The sequence below is a fragment of the Taudactylus pleione genome, unplaced genomic scaffold (genome assembly GCF_031769625.1).
Source record: "Taudactylus pleione unplaced genomic scaffold, aTauple2 ptg000667l, whole genome shotgun sequence".
Classification (NCBI taxonomy): Eukaryota; Metazoa; Chordata; class Amphibia; order Anura; family Myobatrachidae; genus Taudactylus; species Taudactylus pleione.
The window spans coordinates 223,899-240,879 of NW_028285069.1; the positions used below are offsets into that span (position 1 = coordinate 223,899).

At 46.2% G+C, this 16,981-nt stretch overlaps 1 protein-coding gene and 1 pseudogene across 1 annotated transcript in view; both read right to left on the reverse strand.

Annotated features, from left to right (window-relative positions):
- The window catches only part of PIWIL4 (piwi like RNA-mediated gene silencing 4), a 273,504-nt gene that overhangs the window by 139,015 nt on the left and 117,508 nt on the right, over positions 1-16,981 (reverse strand). The window contains exons 7-9 of the mRNA XM_088455729.1: positions 14,499-14,696; positions 13,895-14,006; positions 5,374-5,500 (exon numbers count right to left, since the gene is read on the reverse strand). Of these exons, the coding sequence (XP_088311855.1) occupies positions 5,374-5,500; positions 13,895-14,006; positions 14,499-14,696 (437 nt within the window). The remainder of the gene's footprint in view (positions 1-5,373; positions 5,501-13,894; positions 14,007-14,498; positions 14,697-16,981) is intronic.
- Positions 11,337-11,454, reverse strand: LOC148478249 (5S ribosomal RNA; annotated as a pseudogene).

The following is a 16,981-nucleotide window of genomic DNA, read 5'->3' on the forward strand; positions in this document are numbered from 1 at the left end:
AAACCAAGAAGATGCCGTTTTTCAGATCCGAACATGACCCGAGTAAAACTGAACCGCTCATCTCTGTTAATCACGGTATGCAGTCATACTGGTGACATTCATACAACAATGTCGTCACCACAACAGTTATGATGTCAACATTTTTTAAAATGTCGACATTTAACATGCCGTCATCTGCAGAATGTTGACATGTTGACAATCTATAGATTCTGCAGGAACTGGACAGTTAGGGTTTGGCTGGGTACACACTAAACCATTTGCAAACAATGCAATGTCGTTAACGATATTTCAGGGACTCCTGGACTAACAATATAGTGCATACACACTGTACAAATTTACCAACGACTAAACGATATCGTTCGTCATGAACGATTTCCAAATCATTAGATCGTTAACGATATATCGTTTGCTGTCCCAAACACCTGACAACCATCTTAAAGATCGTCTCAAAATTTAAATAGGGATAGACACAGATTCATGCACAGATGAGTGAGATCCGTGCAATGCATCTGTGTGTAAAGCAAAGTTTTAAAAAAAAAAAAAGCCAGTCCTGGTTGTGAAAATACGAGGTACAAAAGACGTAGGGGGTCCCCTGTATTTAGTACAAACAGCACTGGGCTCTGAGAGTCGGTTCTGGTTTTGGAAATATAGGCGACAAAATGAGTAGGGGGCCCCCCTGTATTTTCCATAACCAGCACCTTTCTAGCGGGGGTGTAATGCCACAGCCAGACCTCTTTCAGAGGGTCCCCCGGCCAAAACATTACAACTGACCGCTAGTCAGCCCTGGCCGGGGAGCCCCCCCCAATAAAGGGTTCCTCCTCTCCAGGGCACTCCAGGCCTGGGCTGATAGCACAGGGCTATTCCTGGCATCCCTGGCCAGTGGGTGTTGGGTTGATTTTTGTATAGTGTGTGTAAAAAATAGATGCTCTAATATTGTCTTTTGCTGGAGAACTACAGGTCCCAGCAAGCCTCCCCCGTAAGGTGGTGCCACAAGTACCAGCATGCGAGGCATTAAGGGTCCGCTGGTACCTGTAGTTCACCTGCAATATAAATATTAAAATAACACAAGACACACACTGTGACAGTATCATTTTATTAAAACATACATGCACACTCACATTCACACAAACTCACCTAGAATGCCTGTAGACATTCAAATCCCCTTGTCCAGTAGAATCTACGACACCTGTAAAAAAAAGTCCATACTCACCTTTCCTAGCATAGATCACGTCCTATGTAGGCATCCACCGTCTTCTTAAAACAAAAAAACGGCAATAAAAGACAATAATAGTTCATCTACTTTTTACACACACTATACACAATCGACCCAGCCCCCACTGGCCAGGTGTGCCAGGATAGCCCCGGGCTGTCAGCCCAGGCCTGGGGTGCCCTGGAGAGGGAAGGTTAAGGATATACTCACCGCCGGACGATCAGCCGGAAGTCATCAGGACGTCACCTCCAGACCCAGAAGACACCACTGGAGCCGCCGTACCCGGAAAGTCACCACTAGACCACCAGGGACGATTTGTCAACATTATATTTCTTAAGTGTCAACACAGAGCACATGAAGAGTTTGGGCTGGATGTGGCTTTAAAAGCAATGAAAATGTTTGTACGATCTGACATGAGAGTGTCCATATCTGGAAAAGCACAAGCGTTTGAAACACCTCTGACACCAGTCTGAGAGAAACATATGATCCCAGAGCTTCTCTGTCACTTTTCACATCAATGTGTAACACAGGGGGAGGACTGCATTCATTGGGGGTGTAACTCACATGGAGACAAAACTTAGACATAACCTTACACCTGGAGGGCATGAGCACAGATGGCAAAGGGGTGTGATGGAATCTCACTGTACAAGCGTGCCCATGAGTATGAGTACAGCACATAACTATTGACTTTTTGGTAAAACAAGGGGGTCCTCATAAAACATTCATCCCATTAATGCAATCAGATCAGAAACCAGCGGCTCATTGCGGAACGTCTCTCTGACATTTATTTGTTTACCCCTCTCTAAACACCGCACTTCTGGCTTGTGAAGAGATCCCTTAAATGCGAGGAGTGTGCATGCACATTAATGTGCTGAGATGGTTGGCGTTGCCCATTGAGTGCACTCCGAAAGTGGACTCTCCAACATCTGCATCAACAAGTTTAGTTTTCTTTTGTCCACCATACACTTCACTTGACAGTTCTGCGGCCTGTGCGCAAATATCGGGTGTTGTTTTTTTCCCTTCTCCTACCCACACGGTGCAGGCAGCGCTGCGGCCGCTCTCCTTAAGACCACCAGTAGGAGCCGCCACTGCATTGGACACCAAGGGGCCGATTCAATTATCAATGGCTTCTCAGGGCTCTGCACATTTTGTCACTGAAGACTGAGGGCCTGATTCAGATCCGCTCGCGAGCGCTGAGCGCTCGCAAGCGGGTCGATGGTGCCCTGGTGTGCATGCGTGCGACGGAGGGAGCTCCGTCGTGCGCATGCGCGAGACCCGCATAGCGACGGCTTGCCGTCGCTATGGGTCTCGCACCAAAGGGGGCGTTGCTGCCCAGACGGAGATGTTTCCATGGGAACGCCTACCGTCTGGGGCCGGCCCCACTGACATCACTAATGATGTCAGTGGGAGTGCTTGAGAGCCAAAAGCACTCCTGGGCTTGCGGCAGCGAGACCTTACCGCCGGGTCGCGTCGCAAGCCCGGTGGTCGCGATGGTCTTGACCATCGCGACCATCTTTTTGGCCGCTCGCATAAGCTGTGGGTGGTCACACAGGAGGCCGCTCCAATTTTAGGTAGGAGGGCCCTGATTCAGAGCGAGCGCTCTTGTCAGAGCGTCCATCTCTGAATCAGGCCCTGAGGGCCAAATGTAATAGCCAAATGTGATTTGCAGACTATTACATTTGGTCCTGATTTTTTTAGCAGCCTATGGAGAATCAGAGTAGCGTAAGTGAATGATAAATGCGGCAGATCGCGTGCAATAGAATAAATGATATTACTCCATTTACTATTCCTGCAGTTGTAATCATTTAAAATACCATGTAAATTCCTTTTCTTCTTATATTTTTAATGCCAATAATGCCCGTTTTTTTTTTTTACCATCCACTTTCTGAAAAATACGGTTATGTTTATTTGTTGGCACCCAAGTGGTTAATTAGCACAATGCAAGCAACTTGTAATACGCTGGCAAATTAGTAATATGGATGTTGAGTGGGCGATTGACAGCATTTCTGGCATAAAGTATTCTGTATCAATCTTATGAGCTACAGCTAAATATTTAATGACACATGCTTCCTTTGGCGGAGAAGCCAGTCAACATCCTCTGCGCACCCACTGTATGGAACAATGCTTCATTCATTAGACGGCTCGTTCAGTCTCCATCAGCCCACAAGCTTTGTGCCAGGATCGGTGTGCTAGTGGGGAGAGCAGCCTTGTAAAGACACACTGCACTTATGTCAGGAAACACACGTGTCTTGTTAAGACTCCTTCCTGAGGAGAAGGGTTGCCAAGAATTGAATATTTCAGTCGCCCCTGAATGAAATCTGCCTTTAGTAAAGAACAGGCTTAGGCAAGATTGACGCCAGAAAATTAAGATCTCCCAAAGCTGCTGTAGGAAACTGACTGAATTATCTGCTTTTGTCAGCTGTAGTAACGATGACACTGCTTAATTAACGTAACTTCCTTGTTCATCTGTAAAGACCTCCACTTATATATTTAAAAATAAATTCCACCCCCCCCCCCCCTCTCCCCTCTCTCCCAGCTGGCATAAGTCCCCATATTTGGACTCTCACAGTGTACGATATGCTCACCAGCCGCGGCCAGACTGACACTCTGGAGACCTTTAAATGACACTACAGATCAGCGCACATGTTCCCACAACGCTGGCTGGAGCATTTACTGAGCTATTAGTGTGGTTTACAAACCAGCCCTTGTTAAGATGTCAACCTCTATACCTGGGGGGTTAGTGCATTTGGTTTTAACTGCCAGTTTAATGGTGTTTGAAGCATTAGATGTCAATGCAGGGCTTGAAAGTAACTGGGGGCCCTTTACGGCAGGTCAAAATAGGAACTAACACCCAATGCTTTCATTCTTTCACTATACTAGATGCATACAGATAAGCGCTCTAGATAGATTTGCACAGAGGGCAGATTTTACTCATCACTCTTCAGAGTGTTTATCTATGGAGGAGAACCAATCATTACCGGCGGAGATGGCGGTAACTTACTTAGGGTCCTATTCATCATACCTTAAAACTCTCTGGAGGTAATTAGGTTTAGAACTCGCATGGACTTCTACCTAATTATTGGAGGAATTCATCATTCCTCCTCCCCATAACTATTTGGAAACGGTGTCATTTTTGTGATGACAGCTTTTCGGGAAATAGATAGTTTTCCCTCTCTACACTACTTACCGCAGCTGGAATCAGCTGTTACATTCGTAAAACCAGCGCATGCGCAGTACTGCCTACTGCGGCTGTAAATTTGTGTCCCCCCCCAGCCCCCTACCACCTGCTCACCTCCCCCCGTCCCCGCACTTACCTGCCCACTGCAGCGGCTCTGGCGGCTGTGCTGTCACGTGTTCTCCCAGCAGCCCACAGTACAGTACAGTTTAGAAAAAAGTGTTCTCCCACAGCCCCAGGATCCAGAGGAGGGACCAGAGTGCCGGAGGGAGACGCAGGGGGACCTGACCAGCTGGAAGATGGTAAGTGTCACCCGCTATTCGCCACCTCACAGTGGCAAATAGTAACTCCCTCAAATTCCGAAAATACATAATTTTCGGAATTTGATGAATAGCCTAATTTCCATATCCCCATACTAATGTACTAATGTATGGGAAGTGTGGAAATTAAGGCAGGGAGACTTAGCACAGGAGATATCAGTGATATCTCCTGTGCTAAGTGTGTTCATGAGTACTAAAACAATGTTAATTAAGGAAAATGTCCTTAAAAATGTTATTTTAGTGTTGATGAATAGGCCCCTTAGATACCCCAGAATAAGTTCTTTAGATTTGACATCGAGCACGCTAAATACACACACTTTAAAATATAGCAGCGATCCTAGCACATTTAAACGCTAGCTCCCCCTTTATTCGTTTTTTAACAATAGATTTTCAATGGCCTCACTAAATATTGGGAAATAAAACCCCCTCCCCCACCACATAACTAGCTGGTTCAGCTTCCCGTTCAGAGCTACATTGTGAGGGGGTGAGGATAGGAATGGTAGCTGGTACCAGTACCCGTCACATGCAGCTTTCCTTAGCAGCTAAGGGAAAGACATCTCATCTGTAGTCACTACACAAGGTAGCTGTGACCTGAAATGACGGGACGAACCATAGTAACTCCCCCCACCTAGAGCCCCTCCCGGGGAATGCACATAGATGGTCCGTACCAGTGATGTAGCACAATTCTGGGAGCAGGTGGACAGCACGGGGAACGTCACAGGCATCCTTCTTTTTTATCTTCAGCGTGCTGACAAGCATAGGCTGGAATAAATCGGCCAGCTCTAGATTGTATTGCTAGAAGAAGAGAGATGTTTGGTGAGGTGGAATCATAATCATTATACTAGTAACAGAAATCATTACTATGGCACAAATAGCACCAATGTAACAAAAGTCATTACAACCAGGTGTATAAGCTAATTAGACAAACAGGTATCAGACTAATGGGGGGCATCCACTAGACGATTTTATCCCTGTCCAACCTCTTAACGATTTTCCCTTGAAGTCTCCCTTGAAATATGATCTTCCACTCTGAACAATTTGCAAAAGATCTAACAATAAACTATGTTGGTTTAATCTGTGATTGAGAGTTTTCAGCTATAGTGGGCAGATAGTGGTTCATCGTTTGATCGTTCAGCATGAACGATGTGTAAACGATTTGTAAGCAATCAAGTGAAATTGACCTGCATGTTCAGTCGATGGAGGAGACGATCAAACGACCAGCGGGAGCGCGCATCGTACATCGTTAGAAACAATTACTGCACGATGTGCAAACGATGTTTGAACGATTATCGAACGATTTTCTCATTATCGTTCAACTTTATCGTCTAGTGGATACCCCCCTTAACTAAACCGAATGTTAATCAAAAGGCTCCTTTTCAAAGGCAAAATCATTTTTTTGCATACAATATATAAACTACATGTGTCCTATCGGGATATAGCCGCTCTCAGCGCCCCAGGTCCCGGGCGCCTTGGCCGTGCGTCTTTCTCGCTTATTTGAATATATAAAACTGGGCGCGACAAAACTACTTTGCTGGTTTACACTACTCAATTTGATGTGCGACATTTGTACATCTCTGTGTGCGACTGAGGTTGACTCTCTGTACGAAGTGCCACGGTGCAGCACCTGTGGCTTTTTCTCCCGCCAGATTCCATTCGACTGCGACTTTGTACGTGTTTAAAATGATTCCTGTGCGGATAAAGTTGCGGCCCGGCGTCTCTAGCACATTTTGTGGTGTATTTTTGCCTCTCCGATGTAAATGAGACTCACAATTTAAAGCAAAAGACTATATGCTACATCACAGTCGTGTTGGGTGTCTCTCGCCTTATGGTGTATAGACGCTAGGGTGTATAAGGACACATCTGTAATTTTGTTTTCTACAACACACACAAGTCCTAGCCAGCAACAATAACCTATAATAACAAAAGGAATAAGAACTCTAAAACTTTCACACTAACAATATTTCATACGAGAAGCGCTAACAAACAGTTGCAAAACTAAATTTTCGCCAATACCCAAAACTTCCTAAACCCCAGTAAACGCACTCTGCTACTGTATCTTTAAAATATCTAGTTCAATATGCAATAATAAATATATCTTTCACTGCAAACCTAGTGATAGGGGCCAATTTTATTTTTAAATATTCCAGGGGCAGATTCCATTAGTTCCATAATAGCCTCACGGCTGTGTTACTGCGACATGTACTATGTAATAATCCTCGCTCACGTCTGTTCACACCGCACAGGGGTGAGAGGTAAATGCACGATTCATTTGTTATTTACACAGAAGCATAGCCAGGAGGTTACTACGGAATCATGTGGCTAATTGAATTGGATCACAATATCTGATGACTGCTGTATATCTCCTTCAATGCACTATATATTTTTTAAATAGATGTGTAAAGAAAAACAACGAAAATCTATATAATAATCCACTAAGGTCTGTCCTGTCACCGACATGCGCAGTGGGAGCTGGCGAGCGAACCTCAAGAGTCAACGGCTCCCACTGCAGGGAAGGGACAGACCTTAGAGGACAGAAGACCACTCCTCTAGGGGTAACTTAAAATAGCGGTGGAAGGCGGACATCCAGGTGATAATTAGGCACTTGGGGAAAGCAGTGTACTTGGGATCTCTAGCCCCATACAGCATCACAGTAGGACCCCGATAACAAAAATGATAACCTCTATCCCTGTAAAAGAAAGTATTTGTGAACTGTAGCTTTCTATAAATCTAGTTATAGCACATTTATTGATTTTATATACTGTATAGTGGTGCCTAAACATTTCATCTATTAGCAATTTTAATTATTACAAATGTATTGCTTTGCTAATGCTGGGAGTACAAAAAACGCAAATGCACCTCTGGTGGAGAACCCCTGCCATAATTACATACCACATGAATAGCTTTGTTGTGCCAATAACTGCAACTACATTTTAGTGAGACTTTCGCTCGAAGATATTTCAATGAAAATATTCGGTTTTAAAGGGGCCCCCATCTCCTTCTCACAATGGCAGTAGTCACTTTGCTCAATTAACTACGCCCCTCAGTAATGTCACTTGTTCCTAGTGAATTGATTGGCTGCATTCCCGCTGCTATTTTTCTTTACGTTCCCAAACTGTTTTCCACCGCTGAATATATAGAAGTCGGAAGTACACAGAATTGTTCTGGGGGAATTCCGTGAAAAACCTGTAAGTTACAGACAGTTGAATACATGTAATAAAACACACGAGTTGGGAAAATCTCATGTTGGGTATCGCTGAGCATGAATGCCACCATGGACAGCTATATAAGTGTATGTGAGATTCAATGTTCCTTTATAACATCAATGGATCCTATAATAACAGGATTTTGGTACTTACCGATAAATCCCTTTCTCCGATTCCACAGGGGACACTGGAGTTCAAGACAGTGGGGTATAGACGGTGGTAGAGCAGAGCCTGGCACTTTAAATAATTTAAAAGTGTGACTGGCTCCTCCCCCTCTATGCCCCATCAGCACCAGTTTAAGAACTGAGCCCGAGAGGAGACGGAGGACAAGAGAACAGAAAACGAGGAGAAGGAGAAGACCACAGAACGGAACAAGACCGACTGAATGAGAACAGTGGAACCCATAACAGGGAACCATGCAGTCACACAACCATAGAATGAACCCAACAAAACGTCAGGTACGCAGCGCTGGGCGGGCGTCCAGTGTCCCCTGTGGAATCGGAGAAAGGGATTTATCGGTAAGTACCAAAATCCTGTTTTCTCCTTCATCCACTAGGGGACACTGGAGTTCAAGACAGTGGGGACGTCCCAAAGCCAACCTCCTGGGTGGGAAGCGCGGAGAACTTGCTGACCCCTCGACCAAACCGAAATAGGGACTGCCAAGAACAATAGGCCGAGCAGAGGCAGAGGATCAAGTGTCGTAGAGCACAGTAGACAAACACTACTCCTCAGGAGACAGTCACAGAAGAACTTCCACAACGTACGCACAGCGGAAGCCAAAATGAACAGAACGGCTGGCGAGAAAACAATCACAGTTGAGAAGCGGCTGAAAATAGACCAAACCAGACAGCTGGTAGCAGAGAGCCCCAACAAGAATCCATAGGAGAAGGGCAGAAAACGAGAAAAACTCGTGAATCGTACTAGAGTCTGCACAGGAAACTGCAACAGCTGCAGACAGCAAAATCCCAGCACCGCTGGTCATAATCATATAGATAGAAGTATGACAATACCAATCAACAGATACAAAGTTGATCCTGTCTACAGACTCCCAATAAAGAGTATGCTGGGAGGTCAAAGACAAGACCGAACAATCGCTTGGAACGATCCTTGAGGTCCCACTACAACAAAGTTGTGAACCAGCGGAAAGGTTATACCATAGAAGTCTCCAACGTGTGGAGATCCCACGGGACATGAGGCAGAGGCGAATACGAGAGGATGGAGACTACAATTCCTTTCAGAGGGTCAGACAGCAGTATAACCCATACTGAAAACAGGGATAAAAAGACAACTTCCAACCTGATGGAAGTGCGTAGTCAGTACCAACTGCCGGCCCGAACATAGTGTGAAAACAACCAGGAACTTAGCAGTAAAGGAGCATGAAGGTAACCCCACCCAGGGAGAGCTACCAATATAGGGAAGCATCCCACACAGCAAGGCCAGGGCAGCAGGACAACCATGCAAGTACCCGTCAGGTACCTATTAGTGTGATAAAATATCAACATATACTGAACAGGAAAACCCAACCAGGCCCCCTGCGTGGAACATAGTGACTGTCACACTTATGTAAAGATGTGCACTAGCCCAGAGATGCGCTTTGGTCCATAACCCCAACAGATTCTAGTAGAATAGTGTCGCTAATCTCAATGTACAAACTATGCACCCACACACCAGGGAAACTCTAAAGTGTAGAGCCAACTGATTAAAAGAGCAGAGGGCTGCTAGGACAGCCGCTAGGCTCCGTAAGGGAGATTAACGTTATGTATGTCAGGTTGCATGAAATAGGAGCATCTTCCTAGGCATTAGTGAGGTAAGCTCTTACCTGTGAGCGACCAGAAGCACTCTGGACGCTATGTAGAATGTCACTGACCTTTTATCACACAGCAACCCGCCATGTTAGGTATAAAGAGTAGCTTCAGTGGGCGAAGACCAATGCTCCACAGCACGGACCTTAGTCTGGAGAAGTGCAGTAGAAATTACTGTGGAAACTAATAAAATGTTAGTGGAGACAAGGTGGTCGTATAACAGGACTCTAAATTGAGCCTGTTCTGTGGGCGGCCCAAGGCCTCATGGTATGAATTGTACCTAAGGCCCTTTTGAGACTCATTTTATTGAGATATGCGACAAAAATATGGAGTACCGGAATAGATACTGAGAAGGGTACCTGTTCGGAAATATTAATACAAGTGCACCACTGTAGTTGTAATGAGAATAGATCCCCCGAATGGGGCGCGCCCCAGGACATGTATAGGGACCATACTGGAAGCAATGCCCAGGGAATTGTGACTATCACTATGTAAGCTGCAGAACATGACTCTAGTTTATAGAACCACCATATAATAGGAATGGATATAGCCTACAGCTTATGGTAAACCCAGACGGCTACGCATCCGTGGAATAATAGGTAAACCTAATGAATGTGGAAGTATAAACATTATATATTCATACACACACACACAACCCAATTTCTAGGGAGAGATAGTGTAAAGCGGAGTCATTGTACCAACTACCGCATCAGGAGCGTCCAGCCTCCAATCGTAGCATCTTTAATTATGCTAGTATGTTATGGTAAGGATAAGACGCGATATCCACATATGCATACGTGTACCTACATACAAGTTTAGTAGGCGACGATAATATTTAAAATAGAACCTGAGCATAATTAGCGCCATGGAAGGACAAATTCACTCCAGCATGTATATATTCTAAAGCAGGGCTGGTATAAAATACAACATATACTAATATATATATATATACATATATATATATATATATATATATATATATTCATATATATATATATATATATATATATATATATATACACACACACACACACACCCATATATATATATATACCGTGGCTTACCTCCACGCCGGGAGGCTGCTCATGTGGCCGTCATTCTGTTATGGCGTAGAGGCAAGATGTGTTAGCAGCGTGCTGTCCCAGACTGGTGTCGTTCCTGGGACTTCTGTTACTGGTGTACTCGCCTTATATATTATGAGCGTGCGTGCTTCAGGTGAGCTATTTTAGCTCCAGATTAACCCGTTTTTCGAAGAGGGAATCAAAAAGACGATCTCAGTTTAGGCAGAGTATCTAGTACACTATGGAGTAACCTTCACAGGCTATGATATCAGGCCATTAGATTAAGCTAGGCACCCTTTGTTATAAAGCCAAGGGAAAGCCTGACAGTGGGTAATACCCTGCGCTGCAATGGCGGCACTGTGTCCCGTCAGCCCAGCGCCTCTAGCCGGGAATGTGCACCGGCTGAGTAACTGGCCCCTCTCAGAACCGCATAACGCGGTGTTATAGGGATTTAGACTAGTTCCCATTCTGCTAACAACTAGCTATGCACAGTAGCTAGCACTATACAGAACTGGAAGGTTTTAAAACCAGCCTATAAAGTAGTATATGTGCTGGCACCTATATAAGCCTACAGCACCTGGTATTCCCAGGTGGTCTCCCATCGAAGTACTAACCAGGCCTGACCCTGCTTAGCTTCCAAAATCAGACGAGATAGAGCGTGTTCAGGGTAATGAGGCATAAGCCTGGGGATGGGACGCAATAATGTGCTAACCCTGGATACGGGTAAGCTATAACCATAAGTTTTGGCCCCAGCAACCAGAACAATGACTAGTACAAGTACTATACATACTATATATCTTTAATTAGGTTAAGCCAGGTGCCCTTTATAGAACCAAGGGGAAGCCATGACAGGGGGTAACACCCGTTGCTTGCAAACTCCACACAGCTAGGACCACGGTGGGAAGAGAACCCACGACCTCACTGCTGCGTGGCAGCAACGCTAACCACTACACTGTCTGGCAAAATGGCAGGACCGTGTCCCGTCAGCACAGCGTATTTAGCTGGGAATACTCCTGTCATACAGTGACGGACATCCCTATTATTTACTGAAGCACTCCCAAAAAGGGAGGGGTCTCGTAGGAGACCAGTGCTAAAGCACTCCCTGCTGCAGGTAGAGCACTGAGCTGTACTGCTTGTGTGCAGGTAGATACTGCTGCCCATAATAGGGAAGCAGGGGCGCTGTTGCAGTCGCTGGACTGTATGCATTCCTGAATTACCACGCTGTGTGAGCCACTGATATACTCCAGTCAACACAGCGCTACTTGCCCCCGCAGTAGAACCGCATAAAAGCGGAGTAGTTGAAGGTCCAGCCGGTGCCAATAACACGGGAGGAGCGATCATGGCTCCTACACAAGCGAGGGGGGCTTAATCATCATTTGGAGGATCGGGCATGTAAAGTTGCTCAGCACAGCCAGGAGCTGCGTAACGCAGCGTCTCCTCCTGGTAATAGATGAGAGCTGCTAATCGCTAAGGCAGTGCTGTATTATGCCTAGCCCGAATACTGAAATGGAGGGCCCAGGTCTGTAGTGCGTGGAGTGCGCGCCACCGGAAAGCCTCCTCCCTGTACAAGCACTGCAACAGCGCCCGCACTTCCCTGCAAGTGACAACGCAGCATACAAGGCGGGAGGGTGCGCGGTGCAACGCAGACCTCACCGCTGTCAGCCTACCAACAGCCATGCTGGGGAAGGGGCAGGAGACCCGGACTCTGCTGATTTCAGCTATGGCGGGTCCTGTCTTCCAGCCTCTCTCCTGAGCAGGGGGGGGAGTCAGCGCTTGCCCACCTGTGTTGGAACTAACTGCTGGCATTGCTCAGGCAGGATGTTCCAGAGCGTTGTACAGGGAAGCGGCATTATTATAGTGAGCCGCTTACTAACCTCAGGGATGCTGCTGCAGTGCAGACTACATGAGGGGGGATCCCGTACAAAGGCGCAGCTGTGCTCATTAGCTCTAACCGCAGCACGGCACGTGCTGTACTTGAGCCCAGCGTTTTGGCCTTGGCCGGGTCGCCCTAAGCCCCGCCCCCAACGCCACATTAATGGCGGTAAATCAACCCCGTCTCGCTAACGGGGACTCTGCACTACAAGCGCTATGTTATTTTCCAGCCTCTCTCTCTAGACAGGCATAGCGCTGTGAAAGCCAGCGTCGGTGCTTCTTCAAATAAGCATCGGCACAGCAACCAACCGCTAAGAGCGCTGTACCGCGCTCTACAGCGGCTAATGAGCATAAGCCAGCGCCGGTGCTTTCATACAAGCACCAGCGCGGCAACTTAGAGCCGCGTTGAGCGGCTCCTTAAGCCCCGCCCCAGCCCCGTTATGCAGGGCTATAATAGCGGGGCTGCAGACTCCCGTTATGGTAGCAGTGGGACGCAGCAGTCTCCCTCCTTGCATATAGGAGTGAGGAGCAGGCGTCTGCAAAGGGGCCTCTTGCTTTATCCATCCCCTCATTTAAATAGGAGAGGGGGAACAGTGGCTAGGCTAAGCCAGAGACCCGGACGCTGACTGCCGAGTGCAGCAGCGGGTCTCATCAGCAGCTCCGACACTGCCTGTTTACTGGCAGGGGAAGGAGGCTGTGTAACAGCCGTGCAGCGCGCGCTGTCCTGAGCCCAGCATTTTCGCCCACCACTCCAGCTAGTCAGGAGTGGTGGGATATACTTACGGGCTGTTGCGGCCGGGATGCTGGGCTGAGGGGGCGGCGAGGAACCTGGACACATGCCGGTGTCAGCAGTGGCGGGTCCTCGCAGGGTCCGATGACTCCATCTGCTGGTGCCCCCTCCTCAGGGTCACCGGACACAGGCTGCAGTAGCCGTGTGGTGCCCTCCCGGCGGCTCCCCCGTAGCAGGCAGACTGTCACAGCAAGCAGTCTGCCTGTCCTCAATGCTTGAAAAATAAAAAATATGAAAAAGGCTGGAGACAGCCAGATGTGCGACCGGCTCTCTCGGGCACATTCTAAAAACTGGGGCTGATGGGGCATAGAGGGGGAGGAGCCAGTCACACTTTTAAATTATTTAAAGTGCCAGGCTCTGCTCTACCACCGTCTATACCCCACTGTCTTGAACTCCAGTGTCCCCTAGTGGATGAAGGAGAAATGAAGGATTTGTACATCAAATAAAAATATTATCTGTACCTGTTTATAATAATCCACGTAGGAAATCTCCGTTCCATCCCTTCTTGGGAATTTGTCTGTTGGCTTGGTGGACCAATCTATGTCATCAACTCTGTAGGTCTTATTGTTGTACCTGAAGGAAAAAGGATACACTTAAAATCACACTAAGGACGGGATGAACTAAAAGCAAAATGAGGCCAAAACTCAGAGAACTTCCGTTATTAACGCCACTATGCACCTGATAATTGGCGGGCTGTGCCGCATCCAAAGTGCGCTGCGTAGTCTGTCCAGCCCGCCCTTATTAGGGATATATAGAGGAGTTGTATCAAAGCCTATAAAGAGAAGTGGATAATTTGCTGATAGCAACCCCCGCTTTTGACATCTGAAACGGCAATAGTAACGAATGCTAAATCAGGCTTATTTTACATTTATTGCATTGCCGTTTTAAATCCAGCTTTGAAAAACGCTCTTTAGCAAATACAGCCCTTAGTTTTATGTATAAATATAACAGTTTTTCACATAATTATCTAATGATAATACAGTACGTGTCCTTATGATGGCAGCTCTCTTTAGTCTTACATTCCCAGTATCTAAGAAATTGACCCCATCTCTAAGGGCCCAATACCTGGTTAGCACAACCAGCCCCAGAATCTCTTTTTCACAGGCATCAGTGAATCGCTCCACGGGAACCCTTGAGTAGAGTTCATTCATGGAATTCAGGACGGTCTCGTTGCGCAGGACTTTGTGGCTCACATCCGCGTTCAGCGTCAGCTGACTTTCCAGATTCATGACTGAGACGGAGAAACCCGGCCACAGCATCAACCTGGCAGACAAAGTGAGAAGAGGGAGGAAACAAATGTGGGCAGTCTCTGCAAACAATGTTTATTATCACTTTATCACTATAGGACAAACCACAGACCCAAAACACATAGGAACAAGGCTTATAAACAATGGTGCAAAAAAAGGTGTCGTAACCTATAGCGACCAATCTGCTTTGGAAAATGTGCAGGAAGTGTGACAACTCAAATGTGAAACCTTTTTTTTTCACCTTTACCTGTGCACCGTTTTCATACAAATAACCACTGGCCTTCTACATTTAGAAGCACAAGAACTTATCACCCACATTAAGATTAAGGGCCATATCCAATTAGCCCCGAACACTGTTCGGGCGCTACTTGATCCCCGCGATCGGCGAAAAACTGGCATTATTCGCCGATTATCCCCGATATTTTTTTTCTCCCTATTGTATTATATCGAGCAAAATAATAAGATAGTTCGCCCATTAACCCATAGGAGCCGTGATAAGCTCGCGGGCCTATGTGTTTTCGCCCTTTTTTGGGTGAAAAAAAACGGCACTTATCGTGGGTTATTTTTCGGTACACATCAGGTCCCGAAAAAAAAACCCTGATAAGTGCTGTTGTCAGGCCGACTTCAGGGCTAATTGGATAGCCCCGAGCGAGCTAATTAGCCACGGTAATTTACCACGGCTAATTGGATATGGCCCTTAATCTGTACTCAAATAATGAGAATGTTTTAGTCATGTGGGACCTTTAATCTAGATGACTTTGAAACCCCAGGGAATACTCTATGGCTTGTTACTTGGTAGCAATCTAGATGCGAAATAAAAAAGAAGTTTGTGGTATATTTGGTTTAAATTAAACCTATCACTCAAATGGGTCTCAGTTCACAGGCTGCCATCAGTGTTGTACATAATAATTAATAGGAAAGTGCATGTGCAATGAAAAACAGCATTATTCCAGCAGTCTAGCATGACACCTGTGCCATGGAACAAACTCTTTGACAAAGTAGGATGGGACTTGCAAAGAAGGCTGGAGGATTTGTTGGGGTAGTGCCGGAACCTGGACTGTACCAAATGCATGTAAAGAGCAGACAGGGGACACCCTCCAGGTTGTAGACCATAATCTGGACAACCCTCATCCTGATGGATCATTGGTCAGAATAGCAGGTAATAGCACTTGAAGCAAGCAAGGGTCACATGCTGCAGTATAGTAGTGAAAAATAGTCCCGGGTAAAAACTTGAGGTTGGTGGCCACAGAGACCATTTTGGCCCTTTAATAATCCACCTATGTGCCTCCAGATTGAAGATGGTCAGCACATGGGAGTATCTTGAATCGCTCCTGTGTGACCAGGGCCTCAACAATAACCATCCGCTTCTAACCGTGGTGTCCGGGGCGCCTATTTGATCTGTGGATGGGTTCAGGGAATCATATGGCAAAACTGGTTTTATACCTGAGGCTTCCTTCCAAAACGGCACCAGAATGACATCACCTTTTCAAGAGTCTCATTTCTACTGTACATAAAGATCTCTGCAGAAACCCACTCCCGAGACGCTTTTTTCTACTCCAGTACTTGTTCATATAGCACATGTCAAGTTGTTTTTTTTTTCTTTTTTAAATATACAAGGAAAAGAAAAAAATATAGAACAACAGATGGATCCCAAATTTTAATAAACTCGTCTGGGCATCAACTAGAGAAATAAGTGAGATTTACGAAGATTATAGCCTCATTATTCAGCTGATTCCACATTGAAATCAATGGGGCCTCAGGAGGTTTCTTGCAGATGATAATAATTTATCATAAAGCGGCAACTGAACCCAAAAAAAAAAAATCACATACTAGCTGTGAGAACAGCAAGGACCTCAGCTATGAGGTGAAGCTTACGCATGTGTCTAGCACATCCTGCAAAAATGTGGCTACCTGTCAGCAAAGACATGCCGTGTAGATAATGCACAGCCCCCGTTTGACACCTGCTACATTCAACATTGCTGTCAAATGCTAGTCAGTGCTGCCACAGCAGGATATATTAAACTTGGTGGTGTGCCTTGACTGGGGGCATCCCGTGAGGCATGACCGCGCCTTGTCCGTGCAAAGAGGATGCCGGTACCAGATTAAAGCCCCAGTCCTTCCCTGTCCCTCAGTCAAGTGACGAACACCGATACAAGATGCCTATGATACATAGGCTGCTGCTGTCTCTCAGTTGCTGATGATTTGCAGTAGGCTGGAAGGCTGGAGTACATGCCTGTAAATAGTGTCCTTGCCATTTCACTCGTGCTGGTTATAGCTTCCTGCTTAGTAGGTTTGAGATCT